The 17,447-nt window shown below is 49.2% G+C and overlaps 1 protein-coding gene across 6 annotated transcripts; it reads right to left on the bottom strand.

Annotated features, from left to right (window-relative positions):
* Positions 1–1,778: 1,778 nt before the first annotated feature.
* On the bottom strand, positions 1,779–15,978 carry ube3a (ubiquitin protein ligase E3A). 6 transcript variants are annotated; one of them, XM_056415126.1, is made up of 11 exons: positions 15,620–15,978; positions 14,743–14,784; positions 14,296–14,555; positions 13,020–14,212; positions 11,071–11,215; positions 10,679–10,884; positions 4,521–4,685; positions 4,251–4,406; positions 3,982–4,055; positions 3,625–3,768; positions 1,779–2,801 (listed from the first exon to the last, which is right to left on the bottom strand). In XM_056415126.1, coding segments are annotated over exons 2-11 (2,466 nt in total). In that variant the 5' UTR covers positions 14,745–14,784; positions 15,620–15,978; the 3' UTR covers positions 1,779–2,680. The 6 variants fall into 6 exon arrangements, with proteins under 6 accessions (XP_056271101.1, XP_056271100.1, XP_056271103.1 ...); XM_056415125.1 differs by having other exon boundaries at positions 15,649–15,978; XM_056415128.1 differs by having other exon boundaries at positions 14,296–14,359; positions 15,649–15,978.
* Positions 15,979–17,447: the final 1,469 nt, after the last annotated feature.

The raw sequence follows: 17,447 nt of genomic DNA, 5'->3' as shown, positions 1-17,447 counted from the left end.
ATGATCAGTATTGATCCATCAGTATGATCAGTATTGAGTATTGATCGGTCAGTATGATCAGTATTGAGTATTGATCGGTCAGTATGATTAGTATTGATCCGTCAGTATGATCAGTATTGAGTATTGATCGGTCAGTATGATCAGTATTGATCCGTCAGTATGATCAGTATTGAGTATTGATCCGTCAGTAGAACTGGTCCTGATGTAAGAACATTCCCGCGAGGTTGTCTGTTCTTCACCATTAAAGTGTTCATGAAACGAACGCCGTGTGTCTGGATCCGTTTCTGGGATCGACCCTGGAGTGACACGCCTCTGTTAAAGGGCCAGTGTGCAGGATCTGGCTCCATCTAGTGGTGAAGCTGCAGAGGGCGGCCACCTGAATCTTCTCCCGAGGGCCGAAGCCTTCAGGAGCGGTTTGTCCCCTCCGGTCCCCTGTAGATGATCCGTGAAGTAGGACTGCTTCGTTTGGAGAACAAAAACATGCTTATTAACACATTTAGATCCCCTAAATACTAAACACTGTCCCTTTAATATGATAGTGATCAGTGGCGGCTGGTGAATTTTGGGGGGGGGGGGGGCGCAGTTTAAATATCACTCAACAATGAGAAGAAAAGAGGTTTTGAGTAGAATATTGTAAAAAACAAAGCTTTATTTAAAGAACACATCGTGCTCAACACTGTCCAATAACAACTATCAACACACTGTGACTTTGGGCATGAGAGGTTCAGAGCAGCTTTAAGGAACATTGGGTTGGGTTTCAGAGGTTTACAGAATAAAAGAGTTTCACCCTCACATGAAAGAGGTTCAGAATAGAGTCAGAGAGATCACATGTTACATTGGGTGACAGAGCAGACCCACTACTGTAAAGACAAGTAGCTCCTCTCTTTAAAGTGGTCACTTTACTCTCTGGTTAAAGTCAATCATGTCTGTAACCAGCCTGTTTCATTATTCTTGAGGGAATGTGTCTGTTTTTCAGAACTTCTTCGTTGTGTTTCGATGCAGTTCGGTCTCCTTCTGCTGACTGTAAACAGGGTTAGCTTCAGGCTGTTAGCGAGTTAGCTCCATGCTCTGAGCTAGATAACTGCGTTAACATTCGTGCTTTACACTTGTCTGCAGCTCTTTAGATCCCTCACCCCGTTGTAGTCCAGAGAGTTTCAGTCCCTTTGGAACAACAAACAGGGGAAACTAAACAGCGCATTACTCACTGAGCCTCCAGCTGACAGCTCCGTTAGCAACCTGCTCCCGTAGCTCCGTGGAGCTCTCTGGCTGAGGGAACGCCGTCTCTGATCTGCCGAATAGTCCAATCACGTGAAATAATAAAACAATATCATTGGCCAACGAGCGCACATTTTTGCGACCCAAGATTCACGTTTCATCCGCCAATGAGAAGCCGTCCTTGCCGAAACGACTGAAATATTTTCTCGATGCCGCACACACACGTTAGATCGCCTCCAAAAAGGGGAGGAGCTTCTCTCCGTGATAATGGCGATATATTATATTTTTTCACATTAACTTAAGTGGTTGTTGACAGGGGCTTACGGTCTCCCACACACATTTAGCGCGTCAACACGGTATATTTACTATTTAAATGATTTGGCATATAATGTTTTTTGACAGGATTTTTTTTTTTTTTCTTCTTCTTTTTTTTTTGCATCTACAAATTTTAAGAGGGGCGGCGCCCTAGCGCCCCCTATGGACGCACCGCCACTGATAGTGATCATTGCAGCTGCATCTGTCACACGTCTTTAGTGAAAATGACTTCAAGCATAATGTGAAAGTTAATCGTTTAGTTCACCTTTATTTACTTTGCATAATAGTCGCTTTACATAAGTTTCACATTATCTGCACATTCTTTATGTACCTGAGATATTTGGCCAAATAAAAAATTTCATGTGACTCTTTTATTTATATATATATAAATATATATGTATGTATATACACATTTTTATATATATATAAATGTGTATATAAATACATATTTATATATATAAAAATATATGTATATACACATTTATTTATATATATATATAAATATGTAGATATATACACATTTTTATGTATATATATATATATACACAGGCATTGCACATTTTTGGCAATTGCACTGACAGATGTTCTCTCTCAGAAACACTTTAAAAAGCAGACGAGCCTCAACACACAGTATTCATGTAATTCAGTATTATACTATAACAGTATTATAGTATTATAGTATTCATGTACTATAGTATATACTATAACAGTATTATAGTACTATAGTATATACTATAACAGTATTATAGTACTATAGTATATACTATAACAGTATTCATGTACTCAGCACACAAACACTTCAAAAACAAGGAAACAGATCTAATAAGAGCTCGTCAGTGTTTGTGTTCGCAGTAATAATTAAAAAAGGCTTTACCTCCGTCTGCTACCATGAGCACCATGACCCCCGACCCCCCCCGCGGGGAGGAGAGGGCCGAATACTGCTACTCCGCCAGGAACCGCAAACTACGTCAATAAATACCCCGCATGGCCTCCGCCTGTGGGTAAGTGCACTTTCACAGTTTCAGAAACACAACAAAAACAATAACTCAAGCTCTTTGGGAGACCAAAGGTCGCGTGGGCGACAGGAAGTGGAGTCTGGTGGCGCAGCGTTTCCTCCCTTTGTTTCCTCGGGGCTCGTCTCCTCGTCTCCTCACAGCATCCCGAAGCCTTTGGCGTACGTGATGGCCTTCAGCAGCCGCTCCCTCAGTTTGTCCTTGCAGGAGTATTCAGGCAGCAGCAGCGCGTTGAAGCAGGTGTGAGAGGTGGGCAGCCTGAGGAGGAAGAGGAGGAGGAGCTTCAGGAACACAGGTCTAAAGGTCTGCTACCCTCCAGGTAGAGGACTAGAAGTAGAGGACTAGAAGTAGAAGACTAGAAGTAGAGGACTAGCAGTAGAAGACTAGAAGTAGAGGACTAGAAGTAGAGGACTAGAAGTAGAAGACTAGAAGTAGAGGACTAGAAGTAGAAGACTAGAAGTAAAGGACTAGAAGTAGAAGACTAGAAGTAGAGGACTAGAAGTAGAAGACTAGAAGTAGAGGACTAGATGTAGAGGACTAGAAGTAGAGGACTAGCAGTAGAAGACTAGAAGTAGAGGACTAGAAGTAGAAGACTAGAAGTAGAGGACTAGAAGTAGAAGACTAGAAGTAGAGGACTAGCAGTAGAGGACTAGAAGTAGAGGACTAGATGTAGAAGACTCGAAGTAGAGGACTAGAAGTAGAGGACTAGAAGTAGAGGACTAGAAGTAGAAGACTAGAAGTAGAGGACTAGAAGTAGAGGACTAGAAGTAGAAGACTAGAAGTAGAAGACTAGAAGTAGAAGACTAGAAGTAAAGGACTAGAAGTAGAAGACTAGAAGTAGAAGACTAGAAGTAGAAGACTAGAAGTAGAGGACTAGAAGTAGAAGACTAGAAGTAGAAGACTAGAAGTAGAGGACTAGAACAACATTTATTATGACATTAATAATACTGACTGTACTACTACCCCTGGTGGTCAGGAGAGAGAATGCAGCTCTAACACATGACCAGTGTGTTAGTGCCGTGTCCCATGGAGAAGGGGAGGTCAGGGGTCAGGGGTCAGGGGTCAGCTGCATGGAGCGTACCTGTCGGTGTCGGAGCCGTTCTTGGCGATGATCATCTTGAGCTTCCCGAGGCCGCCCACCGGCGCCCGGTCGGTGCCGGTGGTGAACTGGAGGAACAAACGCTTCTTCTCCTCCCCGAACGAGTGGATCGTCTCCCAGAAGTCTCTGAGCGGGAACACAGGACGAGGACGAGTAGAACCACGAGTAGAACCACGAGTAGAACCACAAGTTGAACCACGAGTAGAACCACGAGTAGAACCACAAGTTGAACCACGAGTGAACCACGAGTAGAACCACGAGTGAACCACGAGTGAACCACGAGTAGACCATGTGAGGACCAGGTGAGGACCAGGTGAGGACCAGGTGAGGACCACGCACCTGATGGTCTGACTGTCTTTGCTGTAGCCGCCGTCGTACTCTGTCGTCTTCTCCAGAGCCTCGAAGTCGAGCTTCTGAGGAGATCAAACATCTAGGATTATATATACATATACATATATATGTATATATATTATCATATATATATATATATTATCATATATATGATATATATATAATTGATATATATATATATATAATATGTGATAATATATATATATGTAATATATGCACATAGTAAAGAAGGGTGTCCATGTTCTGCGCCTCCTCACCCGGCTCCCACAGATCAGCAGCTCCACCTCCTCGGGGCGGAACAGGTACTGGAGGGGCGACTCCTTGGTGACCATGAGGAAGCCCTTCTTGAAGGCCCTGAACTGCGTCTCCACGCTGCTGTTCAGCATGTAGTCGGCATACGTCACCACGAACTCCTGAGCCGCACGGCGGGGAGGACCACCGGAGGAGCTTGTAAACATGACTCAGCATATAATCACAAACACTGATGTGTCGTCAGGAGAAGGACCTCCGGCCTCGCGGGGCCTCACCTGCCGGTTGCCCTCGGTGACGGGGATCTGGTCCCCCTGGTCCTTGAGGTCGTGCAGGATGGGGTTCCCGAACAGGTCCTTGTGGGAGATCTGGTAGGTGAGCATCATGTCCTCCTCCACGTTGCCCTCGTGCTCCAGAAGCTTCTGCAGACTCCGGTAGAGACTCTGAAGGAGGAGAGAGGTACTAAATACACAGAGTACACGAAACACACAGAGGACACGCTACACACAGAGTACACGCTACACACAGAGGACACGAAACACACAGAGGACACGCTACACACAGAGTACACGAAACACACAGAGGACACGCTACACACAGAGTACACGAAACACACAGAGGACACGAAACACACAGAGGACACGAAACACACAGAGGACACGAAACACACAGAGGACACGCTACACACAGAGTACACGAAACACACAGAGGACACGAAACACACAGAGGACACGCTACACACAGAGTACACGCTACACACAGAGTACACGAAACACACAGAGGACACGAAACACACAGAGGACACGCTACACACAGAGTACACGAAACACACAGAGGACACGCTACACACAGAGTACACGAAACACACAGAGGACACGAAACACACAGAGGACACGAAACACACAGAGGACACGCTACACACAGAGTACACGAAACACACAGAGGACACGAAACACACAGAGGACACGCTACACACAGAGTACACGAAACACACAGAGGACACGCTACACACAGAGTACACGCTACACACAGAGTACACGAAACACACAGAGGACACGAAACACACAGAGGACACGCTACACACAGAGTACACGAAACACACAGAGGACACGCTACACACAGAGTACACGAAACACACAGAGGACACGAAACACACAGAGGACACGCTACACACAGAGTACACGAAACACACAGAGTACACGCTACACACAGAGGACACGCTACACACAGAGTACACGAAACACACAGAGGACACGCTACACACAGAGTACACGAAACACACAGAGGACACGCTACACACAGAGGACACGAAACACACAGAGGACACGCTACACACAGAGGACACGCTACACACAGAGGACACGCTACACACAGAGGACACGAAACACACAGAGGACACGCTACACACAGAGGACACGCTACACACAGAGGACACGCTACACACAGAGGACACGCTACACACAGAGTACACGAAACACACAGAGGACACGCTACACACAGAGTACACGCTACACACAGAGGACACGCTACACACAGAGTACACGAAACACACAGAGGACACGAAACACACAGAGGACACGCTACACACAGAGGACACGCTACACACAGAGTACACGAAACACACAGAGTACACGCTACACACAGAGGACACGAAACACACAGAGTACACGCTACACACAGAGGACACGCTACACACAGAGTACACGAAACACACAGAGTACACGAAACACACAGAGGACACGCTACACACAGAGGACACGCTACACACAGAGTACACGCTACACACAGAGTACACGAAACACACAGAGGACACGCTACACACAGAGTACACGCTACACACAGAGGACACGCTACACACAGAGGACACGAAACACACAGAGGACACGCTACACACAGAGGACACGCTACACACAGAGTACACGCTACACACAGAGTACACGCTACACACAGAGTACACGCTACACACAGAGTACACGAAACACACAGAGGACACGAAACACACAGAGGACACGCTACACACAGAGTACACGAAACACACAGAGTACACGCTACACACAGAGTACACGAAACACACAGGACACGAAACACACAGAGGACACGCTACACACAGAGTACACGAAACACACAGAGTACACGCTACACACAGAGTACACGAAACACACAGAGGACACGCTACACACAGAGGACATGCTACACACAGAGGACACGCTACACACAGAGGACACGCTACACACAGAGTACACGAAACACACATAGTACACGAAACACACAGAGGACACGCTACACACAGAGTACACGAAACACACAGAGGACACGCTACACACAGAGGACACGCTACACACAGAGTACACGCTACACACAGAGTACACGAAACACACAGAGGACACGCTACACACAGAGGACACGCTACACACAGAGGACACGCTACACACAGAGGACACGCTACACACAGAGTACACACAGAGGACACACACAGAGTACACGCTACACACAGAGTACACGCTACACACAGAGTACACGCTACACAGAGGACACGCTACACACAGAGGGTACGCTACACACAGAGGACACGCTACACACAGAGGACACGCTACACACAGAGGACACGAAACACACAGAGGACACGCTACACACAGAGGACACGCTACACACAGAGGACACGCTACACACAGAGTACACGAAACACACAGAGTACACGCTACACACAGAGTACACGCTACACACAGAGTACACGCTACACACAGAGTACACGCACACAGAGTACACGAAACACACAGAGGACACGCTACACACAGAGGACACGCTACACACAGAGGACACGCTACACACAGAGTACACGAAACACACAGAGTACACGAAACACACAGAGTACACGAAGCACACAGAGTACACGCTACACACAGAGTACACAAAACACACAGAGGACACGCTACACACAGAGTACACGAAACACACAGAGGACACGAAACACACAGAGTACACGCTACACACAGAGTACACGCTACACACAGAGTACACGCTACACACAGAGTACACGCTACACACAGAGGACACGCTACACAGAGTACACGCTACACACAGAGTACACGCTACACACAGAGGACACACAGGTACACACACAGAGGACACGCTACACACAGAGTACACGAAACACACAGAGGACACGCTACACACAGAGGACACGCTACACACAGAGTACACGCTACACACAGAGTACACGAAACACACAGAGGACACGCTACACACAGAGGACACGCTACACACAGAGTACACGCTACACACAGAGGACACGCTACACACAGAGTACACGAAACACACAGAGTACACGAAACACACAGAGGACACGCTACACAGAGTACACGCTACACACAGAGGACACGCTACACACAGAGGACACGCTACACACAGAGTACACGCTACACAGAGTACACGCTACACACAGAGGACACGCTACACACAGAGGACACGCTACACACAGAGTACACGAAACACACAGAGGACACGCTACACACAGAGGACACGCTACACACAGAGTACACGCTACACACAGAGGACACGCTACACAGAGTACACGCTACACACAGAGTACACGCTACACACAGAGGACACGCTACACACAGAGTACACGCTACACACAGAGTACACGCTACACACAGAGTACACGCTACACAGAGGACACACAGAGTACACGCTACACACAGAGTACACACAGAGACACACACAGAGTACACGCTACACACAGAGTACACGCTACACAGAGGACACGCTACACAGAGTACACGCTACACACAGAGTACACGCTACACACAGAGGACACGCTACACACAGAGTACACGCTACACACAGAGGACACGCTACACACAGAGTACACGCTACACACAGAGTACACGCTACACACAGAGTACACGCTACACACAGAGGACACGCTACACAGAGTACACGCTACACACAGAGGACACGCTACACAGACGCTACACACAGAGGACACGCTACACACAGAGTACACGCTACACACAGAGGACACGCTACACACAGAGTACACGCTACACACAGAGGACACGCTACACACAGAGTACACGAAACACACAGAGTACACGCTACACACAGAGTACACGCTACACAGAGGATACGCTACACACAGAGGACACGCTACACACAGAGTACACGCTACACACAGAGTACACGAAACACACAGAGGACACGCTACACACAGAGTACACGCTACACACAGAGGACACGCTACACACAGAGTACACGCTACACACAGAGGACACGCTACACAGAGTACACGCTACACACAGAGGACACGCTACACACAGAGTACACGCTACACACAGAGTACACGCTACACACAGAGGACACGCTACACACAGAGGACACGCTACACACAGAGTACACAAAACACACAGAGTACACGAAACACACAGAGGACACGCTACACACAGAGGACACGCTACACACAGAGGACACGCTACACACAGAGTACACGCTACACACAGAGGACACGCTACACACAGAGTACACGCTACACACAGAGGACACGCTACACACAGAGTACACGCTACACACAGAGGACACGCTACACACAGAGTACACGCTACACACAGAGTACACGAAACACACAGAGTACACGCTACACACAGAGTACACGCTACACACAGAGTACACGAAACACACAGAGGACACGCTACACACAGAGTACACGCTACACACAGAGGACACGCTACACACAGAGTACACGCTACACACAGAGGACACGCTACACACAGAGGACACGCTACACACAGAGGACACGCTACACAGAGTACACGCTACACACAGAGGACACGCTACACACAGAGTACACGCTACACACAGAGGACACGCTACACACAGAGTACACGCTACACACAGAGGACACGCTACACACAGAGTACACGCTACACACAGAGGACACGCTACACACAGAGTACACGCTACACACAGAGGACACGCTACACACAGAGTACACGAAACACACAGAGTACACGCTACACACAGAGTACACGCTACACAGAGGACACGCTACACACAGAGGATACGCTACACACAGAGGACACGCTACACACAGAGTACACGCTACACACAGAGTACACGCTACACACAGAGGACACGCTACACACAGAGTACACGCTACACACAGAGTACACGAAACACACAGAGGACACGCTACACACAGAGTACACGCTACACACAGAGGACACGCTACACACAGAGGACACGCTACACACAGAGGACACGCTACACACAGAGGACACGCTACACACAGAGTACACGCTACACACAGAGGACACGCTACACACAGAGTACACGAAACACACAGAGGACACGCTACACACAGAGGACACGCTACACACAGAGTACACGCTACACACAGAGTACACGCTACACACAGAGTACACGCTACACACAGAGGACACGCTACACACAGAGGATACGCTACACACAGAGGACACGCTACACACAGAGTACACGCTACACACAGAGTACACGCTACACACAGAGTACACGCTACACACAGAGTACACGCTACACACAGAGGACACGCTACACACAGAGGATACGCTACACACAGAGGACACGCTACACACAGAGTACACTACACACAGAGGATACGCTACACACAGAGGACACGCTACACACAGAGTACACGCTACACACAGAGTACACGCTACACACAGAGGACACGCTACACACAGAGTACACGCTACACACAGAGTACACGCTACACACAGAGTACACGCTACACACAGAGGACACGCTACACAGAGTACACGCTACACACAGAGTACACGCTACACACAGAGGACACGCTACACACAGAGTACACGCTACACACAGAGTACACGCTACACAGAGTACACGCTACACACAGAGTACACGCTACACACAGAGGACACGCTACACACAGAGTACACGCTACACACAGAGTACACGCTACACAGAGGACACGCTACACAGAGTACACGCTACACACAGAGTACACGCTACACACAGAGTACACGCTACACACAGAGGACACGCTACACACAGAGTACACGCTACACACAGAGTACACGCTACACACAGAGGACCGCTACACACAGAGCACGCTACACACAGAGGACACGCTACACACAGAGCACACAGAGGACACGCTACACACAGAGTACACGCTACACAGAGTACACGCTACACACAGAGTACACGAAACACACAGAGGACACGCTACACACAGAGGACACGCTACACACAGAGGACACGCTACACACAGAGGACACGCTACACACAGAGGACACGCTACACACAGTACACAGACTACACAGAGGACACGCTACACACAGAGGACACGCTACACACAGAGGACACGCTACACACAGAGGACACGCTACACACAGAGGACACGCTACACACAGAGCTGTGGAGAAGGTTACTGTACTGGGTGCGAGTGCGACAGGTCCAGGAAGTTGCCCTTCTTGCCCATGAGCTTCCTGTAGACCACCATGGGGAAGTGGACGTCCAGGATGCAGTTGTTGTAGATGGCGAGCCCCAGGACCAGTCCCACCAGCGTGTACTGGGCCTCGTTCTCCAGGGAGGACGAGTTGAACCAGAACAGCTGGGTGTCGTCGTCGTAGCTGAACATGCCTGTTCAGGAAGAGACGTTCAGCCTGAAGAAGCCACAAGCACCAAGGAGAACAGAAGACGCAAAGACTCGGAGCTTCTTCTGAACATCAGAAGGTTTGAGTTGAACACATAAATACAGAAGTTGATGATTATCCTGGAATCTGGCTCAACTAAAGGCAGCAAAGTATTTCCTGGTTCCCGCCTCACCGATGTCGGGGTTGAAGATCTCCTCCAGGACCAACTGAAAGAACTCCTTTGAGACTCCGCCCTCGTCGACGCCCTGCTCCCCCTCGAACTCCACGAACAGCTGCTTCTTCAGGTCGGACGGGTTCTCCATGGAGATCATCTCCAGCTGCAACACAAGGGCCCTGAACTCAGCCTCAACAAGCCACGCCCACGAGGAGCGCCGGCTAACCTCCAGGCAGCGAGCAGGCTGCTTTACTGCCGGGATCCACCCCAAACAAAAGGATTTCTTGGTGATTTAGTTTCAATAAAAGGATCAAAAGGATGCAGAAATAACTACGATGAGGCCGAATTGTAAAGATTCTGAATTCATGATGACGGGCAACTTTTAAAAGTTCTCTGAACGGAGTTTGGATCGATTGGTGCTAAGCTACGCTAACGTTGTAGCTGCTCCATCAACGCCTCAAAACAACATCATGTAGGAGTAAATAAACCAGAGACACTGGTTTAACCAGAGACTAACACCAGAGACACTGGTTTAACCAGAGACTAACACCACAGACACTGGTTTAACCAGAGACTAACACCAGAGACACTGGTTTAACCAGAGACTAACACCAGAGACACTGGTTTAACCAGAGACTAACACCAGAGACACTGGTTTAACCAGAGACTAACACCAGAGACACTGGTTTAACCAGAGACTAACACCACAGACACTGGTTTAACCAGAGACTAACACCACAGACACTGGTTTAACCAGAGACTAACACCAGAGACACTGGTTTAACCAGAGACTAACACCAGAGACACTGGTTTAACCAGAGACTAACACCACAGACACTGGTTTAACCAGAGACTAACACCAGAGACACTGGTTTAACCAGAGACTAACACCAGAGACACTGGTTTAACCAGAGACTAACACCACAGACACTGGTTTAACCAGAGACTAACACCACAGACACTGGTTTAACCAGAGACTAACACCAGAGACACTGGTTTAACCAGAGACTAACACCACAGACACTGGTTTAACCAGAGACTAACACCAGAGACACTGGTTTAACCAGAGACTAACACCACAGACACTGGTTTAACCAGAGACTAACACCAGAGACACTGGTTTAACCAGAGACTAACACCAGAGACACTGGTTTAACCAGAGACTAACACCAGAGACACTGGTTTAACCAGAGACTAACACCAGAGACACTGGTTTAACCAGAGACTAACACCAGAGACACTGGTTTAACCAGAGACTAACACCACAGACACTGGTTTAACCAGAGACTAACACCAGAGACACTGGTTTAACCAGAGACTAACACCAGAGACACTGGTTTAACCAGAGACTAACACCAGAGACACTGGTTTAACCAGAGACTAACACCACAGACACTGGTTTAACCAGAGACTAACACCAGAGACACTGGTTTAACCAGAGACTAACACCAGAGACACTGGTTTAACCAGAGACTAAAACCAGAGACACTGGTTTAACCAGAGACTAACACCAGAGACACTGGTTTAACCAGAGACTAACACCAGAGACACTGGTTTAACCAGAGACTAACACCACAGACACTGGTTTAACCAGAGACTAACACCACAGACACTGGTTTAACCAGAGACACTGGTTTAACCAGAGACTAACACCACAGACACTGGTTTAACCAGAGACTAACACCAGAGACACTGGTTTAACCAGAGACTAACACCAGAGACACTGGTTTAACCAGAGACTAACACCACAGACACTGGTTTAACCAGAGACTAACACCAGAGACACTGGTTTAACCAGAGACTAACACCACAGACACTGGTTTAACCAGAGACTAACACCAGAGACACTGGTTTAACCAGAGACTAACACCAGAGACACTGGTCTAAGTCTCTGGTTCGAACCAGAGACACTGAGGAGCTCTTGCCGTGGGTCTTGATCCCTCGTCACACGCCCTTCAGTGACTCACCCTGACGAGGGCGTCGTCGATGATGTGGTCCCGGCGGACCTTGAGCTTGAGGTAGGGGTTTGGCTGCTGGCCCTGCACCATGCTGTAGAGGGCCGTGAGGCGCCGCTCGCTGTACATCCGGATCCGGTTGTCGTAGTACAGGCCTTGGTTCTTGGTGATGACGCTGAGGATGAAGGGGCAGCTCTGGAAGGAGAACTTGGTTTCGGCGTTGACCTTGAAGAAGGTGAAGTCCTTGTCCATCTCCACCACCTCGTTCAGCGACTCGTTCACAAAGTCCTCGTAGGGGATGAGGGGCCTGATGCTGTCCACGGGGCGGACCCCCAGCTCCAGCTCCAGCGGATCGGCCGGCGGACCTTTCTTGTAGAGCCGCTCCTCGCCCAGCAGCTCGTGCAGGGTGAGCTCGTCGGACTCGGGGTCCTCCTCCTCCTCCTCGTTGTGCTCCACGTCCACGTCGCCGCCCAGGATGCTGGCGTAGAAGGCGACCTTCAGGCACTGCGCGGCGGCCACCACGGTCCGGTCGTCGTTCACCAGAGTCTCGCCGTCGTATTCGTTGCTGACGACCGTGAAGGTGATGAGCTGCTGGAAGGTCTCCGTCATGCGGCGGACGTGGCCCAGGCCGTACCCGGACCACAGCTTGGACAGCCGGGCCAGCGCCGCCACCGGCAGCTTGCTCATGGCTTTGCAGAACTGCGGCAGAGCGACTTCCAGGTACTCGGGGCTGTGGAGGTTACTGTTCTCCAGCACGATGACGAAGATGTTCAGGTAGTCCGGGTTCGTCTCGTACACGTCCAGGTACTCCAGGTCCAGCTCCATGTTGGGCGTGAGGTAAATGAGTGCGTTCACCAGAGCGGCCTCCACCTGGTCCAGGCTCAGAAGGCGGTCGTAGACCCTCCTCACGGCGGCGATGTCCACCGTCACCTCGCAGGGGTCCATCATTTCATCGAGACCCTCGTCGAGCGCGGCGGAGGAAGCGGCCATCGACTCCGAGCCCTCTTTCTCCCGCTCGCCCCCCGCCGGTTCCGAAGAGTCCAGTTTGTCGGCGGCGGCGGGTTCGTCCTTCCTGAAGCTCTTTATCAAGGCGTCCGAGTTGGAGAAGATCCTGCCGACGATGCGGATGAGCGCGGAGTAGTCGCCCCGCTCCTCGCAGAAGCTCAGGATGGTCGTGACCGTGTCCTCCGTGAGGTGACTGACATCTGGACCGGGACAACAGGAGCAAACAGGGAAGTCAGCGCACAGTGAAACGGTGGAAGCCGGCGTGCGTGAGCGGCGGCGTTACCTGAGAAGTCCTCCTTGGCGGGACAGAGGTCCGCCTCGCTCATCGCACCGTCCAGAAGGTCCTTCTTGGAGGGGTGAGGGTTACAGAGTTTGGCGTTAATCTTAAAGAGCTCGAGCGCCTTGGCCGCCGCGGCATTGTTATCCAAAGGTCGGAAGTCACGACACGATGCGCAAAGCTCATTCGTGCAGTCGCCATTTCCACAGCCGTCGGTTAACTGCCGAAAGTAGCGCTCAATGAGATGCTTGGCAGTCGCTCTGTTCCTGCAGCGCAAGACATTCAAACAGGAAGTCAGAACTCATCGTGCTGGACTAACGGGCCACAACGACCTTTGACCCGTGTTCCTGCTCCGCCCCATGACAGAAACCGAAGGTGCAGACACGTTAGCTCAACCATGTGGGTTAGTTGCTAGCTTAACTCGTCGGGTGCAGGTTAAGTACAGCGACTCACATTCGGCTGGATTCAGGAAGACTCCTGCAGACCCGATGGACTCTGAAAGAAAAGTCATCGTGATTCATTTATATTCAGACAACCTTTAGTCCACTGTTCATGATCTGCGTTACCTGGTGCACGACTCCTGGACCACGACGAATAATCAACGGATATATTTATTATTATTTAGAATCTGCATGAACTAATGTCTCCAAATTAAGAACGGTCATATTTACACTGATTCCTGACTGCAGTTCACTTAACGGCCACCAGGGTCATTAATAACAAGCTTTTCTGAAGGTTACAGACTGGAAGAAGTGGACGTAGTAACGTCGCCCTTTCATTTGTGGACGTTAAGAAGCCGCCATCTTGGTTTCATTTGCAACCAGTGAACAGGAAGTGACCCGATCTAGACTGAGGAGGACGGAGAGACTCCGTATACGTCTCTAGTGTTGACCTGTCAATCACAACCAGAGAAGCCCCCTGGTGGTCAGGAGAGAGAATGCAGCTTTAACACGTGAAGCATAGACTTCTATACAACCAGAGGAGCCCCCTGGTGGTCAGGAGAGAGAATGCAGCTTTAACACAAAGCATAGACTTCTATACAACCAGAGGAGTCGCCCCCTGGTGGTCACGAGAGAGAATGCAGCGTTAACACATGAAGCAGAGACTTCTATACAACCAGAGGAGCCCCCTGGTGGTCAGGAGAGAGAATGCAGCTTTACACATGAAGCAGAGACTTCTATACAACCAGAGTCGCCGCCCCCTGGTGGTCAGGAGAGAGAATGCATTTCTTATTCCTTGTTTTGTTACATTAGTTATGAACCACATTGACTCGCTGTCACACTGTTTCTGTTTCACATTAAACGAATAAAAAATAAGGCCGTGAACGCACCTCCGCACCGCTCTCTCCAATTGACTGACCTGAGATTTGTTCCGGGGTATAGGGGTCCTGTCTGTCTGTCTTTCTGTCTCTCTCTCTCTGTCTCTTTCTGTCTCTCTCTCTCTCCCTCTCTCTCGCTCTCTCTCTCTCTCTCTCTCTGGCAGTCTGTCTGTCAGTGACGAAGCAGAAATGGTCTCCGGTTCGCCGCGCCGCGTTCAGGGTCTCTCGAGTCCACGTGGGTCCGGTCCAGCAGCCCAGTTCACCGACACGAGGTCCGGACGAGGCTCGCAAGGAACCGACGGGCGGAAGTGCGCGCGAGCTGCTACTGTGTGTCTTTAAGTCACTCAAACATCCTCTGCTACCATCTTGTAAACAAGAGCGACACGTATCCCGGCATGCAGCGCGAGACTGTCAGACCCCCCCCCCCCCGCTCCTCGGAAACCCGAGATGAACAATATAATATTACAATAATTAAATAACCCTTAACTCACAATAGAATCCTGATTTACATTTAGCTCGAAATAATAAAAATCATTGTCATAATAACAATAGTTATTATTATTAGGATAATTATTATAACAACTATCCTTAGTGTATAATAAAATATATATAATTAAACATAATCAAAAAACTATATAATATGATAATATAGCCATCGTCATAATATTAAGTTATTATTATTGTTACTAGTATTATTGTATTATATAATATATACAATAATAAAATAAAATAGTAAAAACAGTCATAGTAATACGTTATTATTAGTATTTTCATTATTACTAGTATTATTGTATAGTAATAATAATAATAATATATAAAATGTTATATATTATTATTATTACTATTTATATATAATATAATAATTCTGAAATATAAGGAAAGGTTATACCGCGGTTGAAAGGAAAGTGACCTGGGCTGAGCTTTGGAAAGCCGAGCCTCACCGCATCAAATTCCTCATCCAGGCAGTGTATGACGAGCTTCCAAGCCCGTCAAATCTGCACATATGGGGCATAGCAGAGACACCAGCATGCCCACTGTGTTCCAAGCGAGGAACCCTGGAACACATCCTCAGCTGCTGTACAAGGGCACTTGGAGATGGTCGGTACAGGTGGAGGCATGACCAAGTCCTCAAGACCATTGCTGAAGCTATCAGCGCAGGACTGGCGTGGGCAAAGCAGTTCCGACCCTCCAAGAAAACCATCGCCTTTGTCAGAGCTGGGGACGAGCCAACTGCTGCCAGAAGAACATCATCTGCAGGCATCCTGACGTCTGCAAGAGACGGGCAGTTGTTGGTGGACCTTGAACATCAGCTGAAATTCCCCAGCCATATTGCAGTCACCTCCCTGCGACCAGACATTGTCCTTGTGTCTGAGTCCACCAAGCAAGCAGTGCTGCTGGAGCCGACAGTCCCGTGGGAAGATCGTTTGGAAGAAGCCTTTGAGAGGAAGCTCTCCAAGGACGCAGGACTGGTCAGGGGCTGGAGAGCAAGCTGTCTCCCTGTGGAGGTTGGATGCAGAGGACGTGCAGCCCGTTCCTTGGCCAGAGCCTTCAGTAGTTTAGGCATCGAGGGTGAGAGAAAGAGGAGAGCCATCCGCAGGACCACCGATGCGGCAGAGAGAGCCTCAAGATGGCTGTGGCTCAAAAGAGGGGAGCCATGGAGTCATGGTGGCCATCTGGACACAAGCTGGGCTCTGATCAGCCCCGGCTGGGTCACCTGGAGGAGGCGTATGATGTTGGAAGACCCGAAACGTCCAATGATTCCAGGAACATCACTGAAGATGTGTCCAGATTAGGCATCAGTAGATGTATGTACACAGTGAATATATCATGTTGACTCCTC

Source organism: Pseudoliparis swirei, chromosome 5 (genome assembly GCF_029220125.1).
Source record: "Pseudoliparis swirei isolate HS2019 ecotype Mariana Trench chromosome 5, NWPU_hadal_v1, whole genome shotgun sequence".
Classification (NCBI taxonomy): Eukaryota; Metazoa; Chordata; class Actinopteri; order Perciformes; family Liparidae; genus Pseudoliparis; species Pseudoliparis swirei.
Note: the sequence above shows the minus strand (reverse complement) of the source record. Positions and strands in the feature narration are given on the sequence as shown.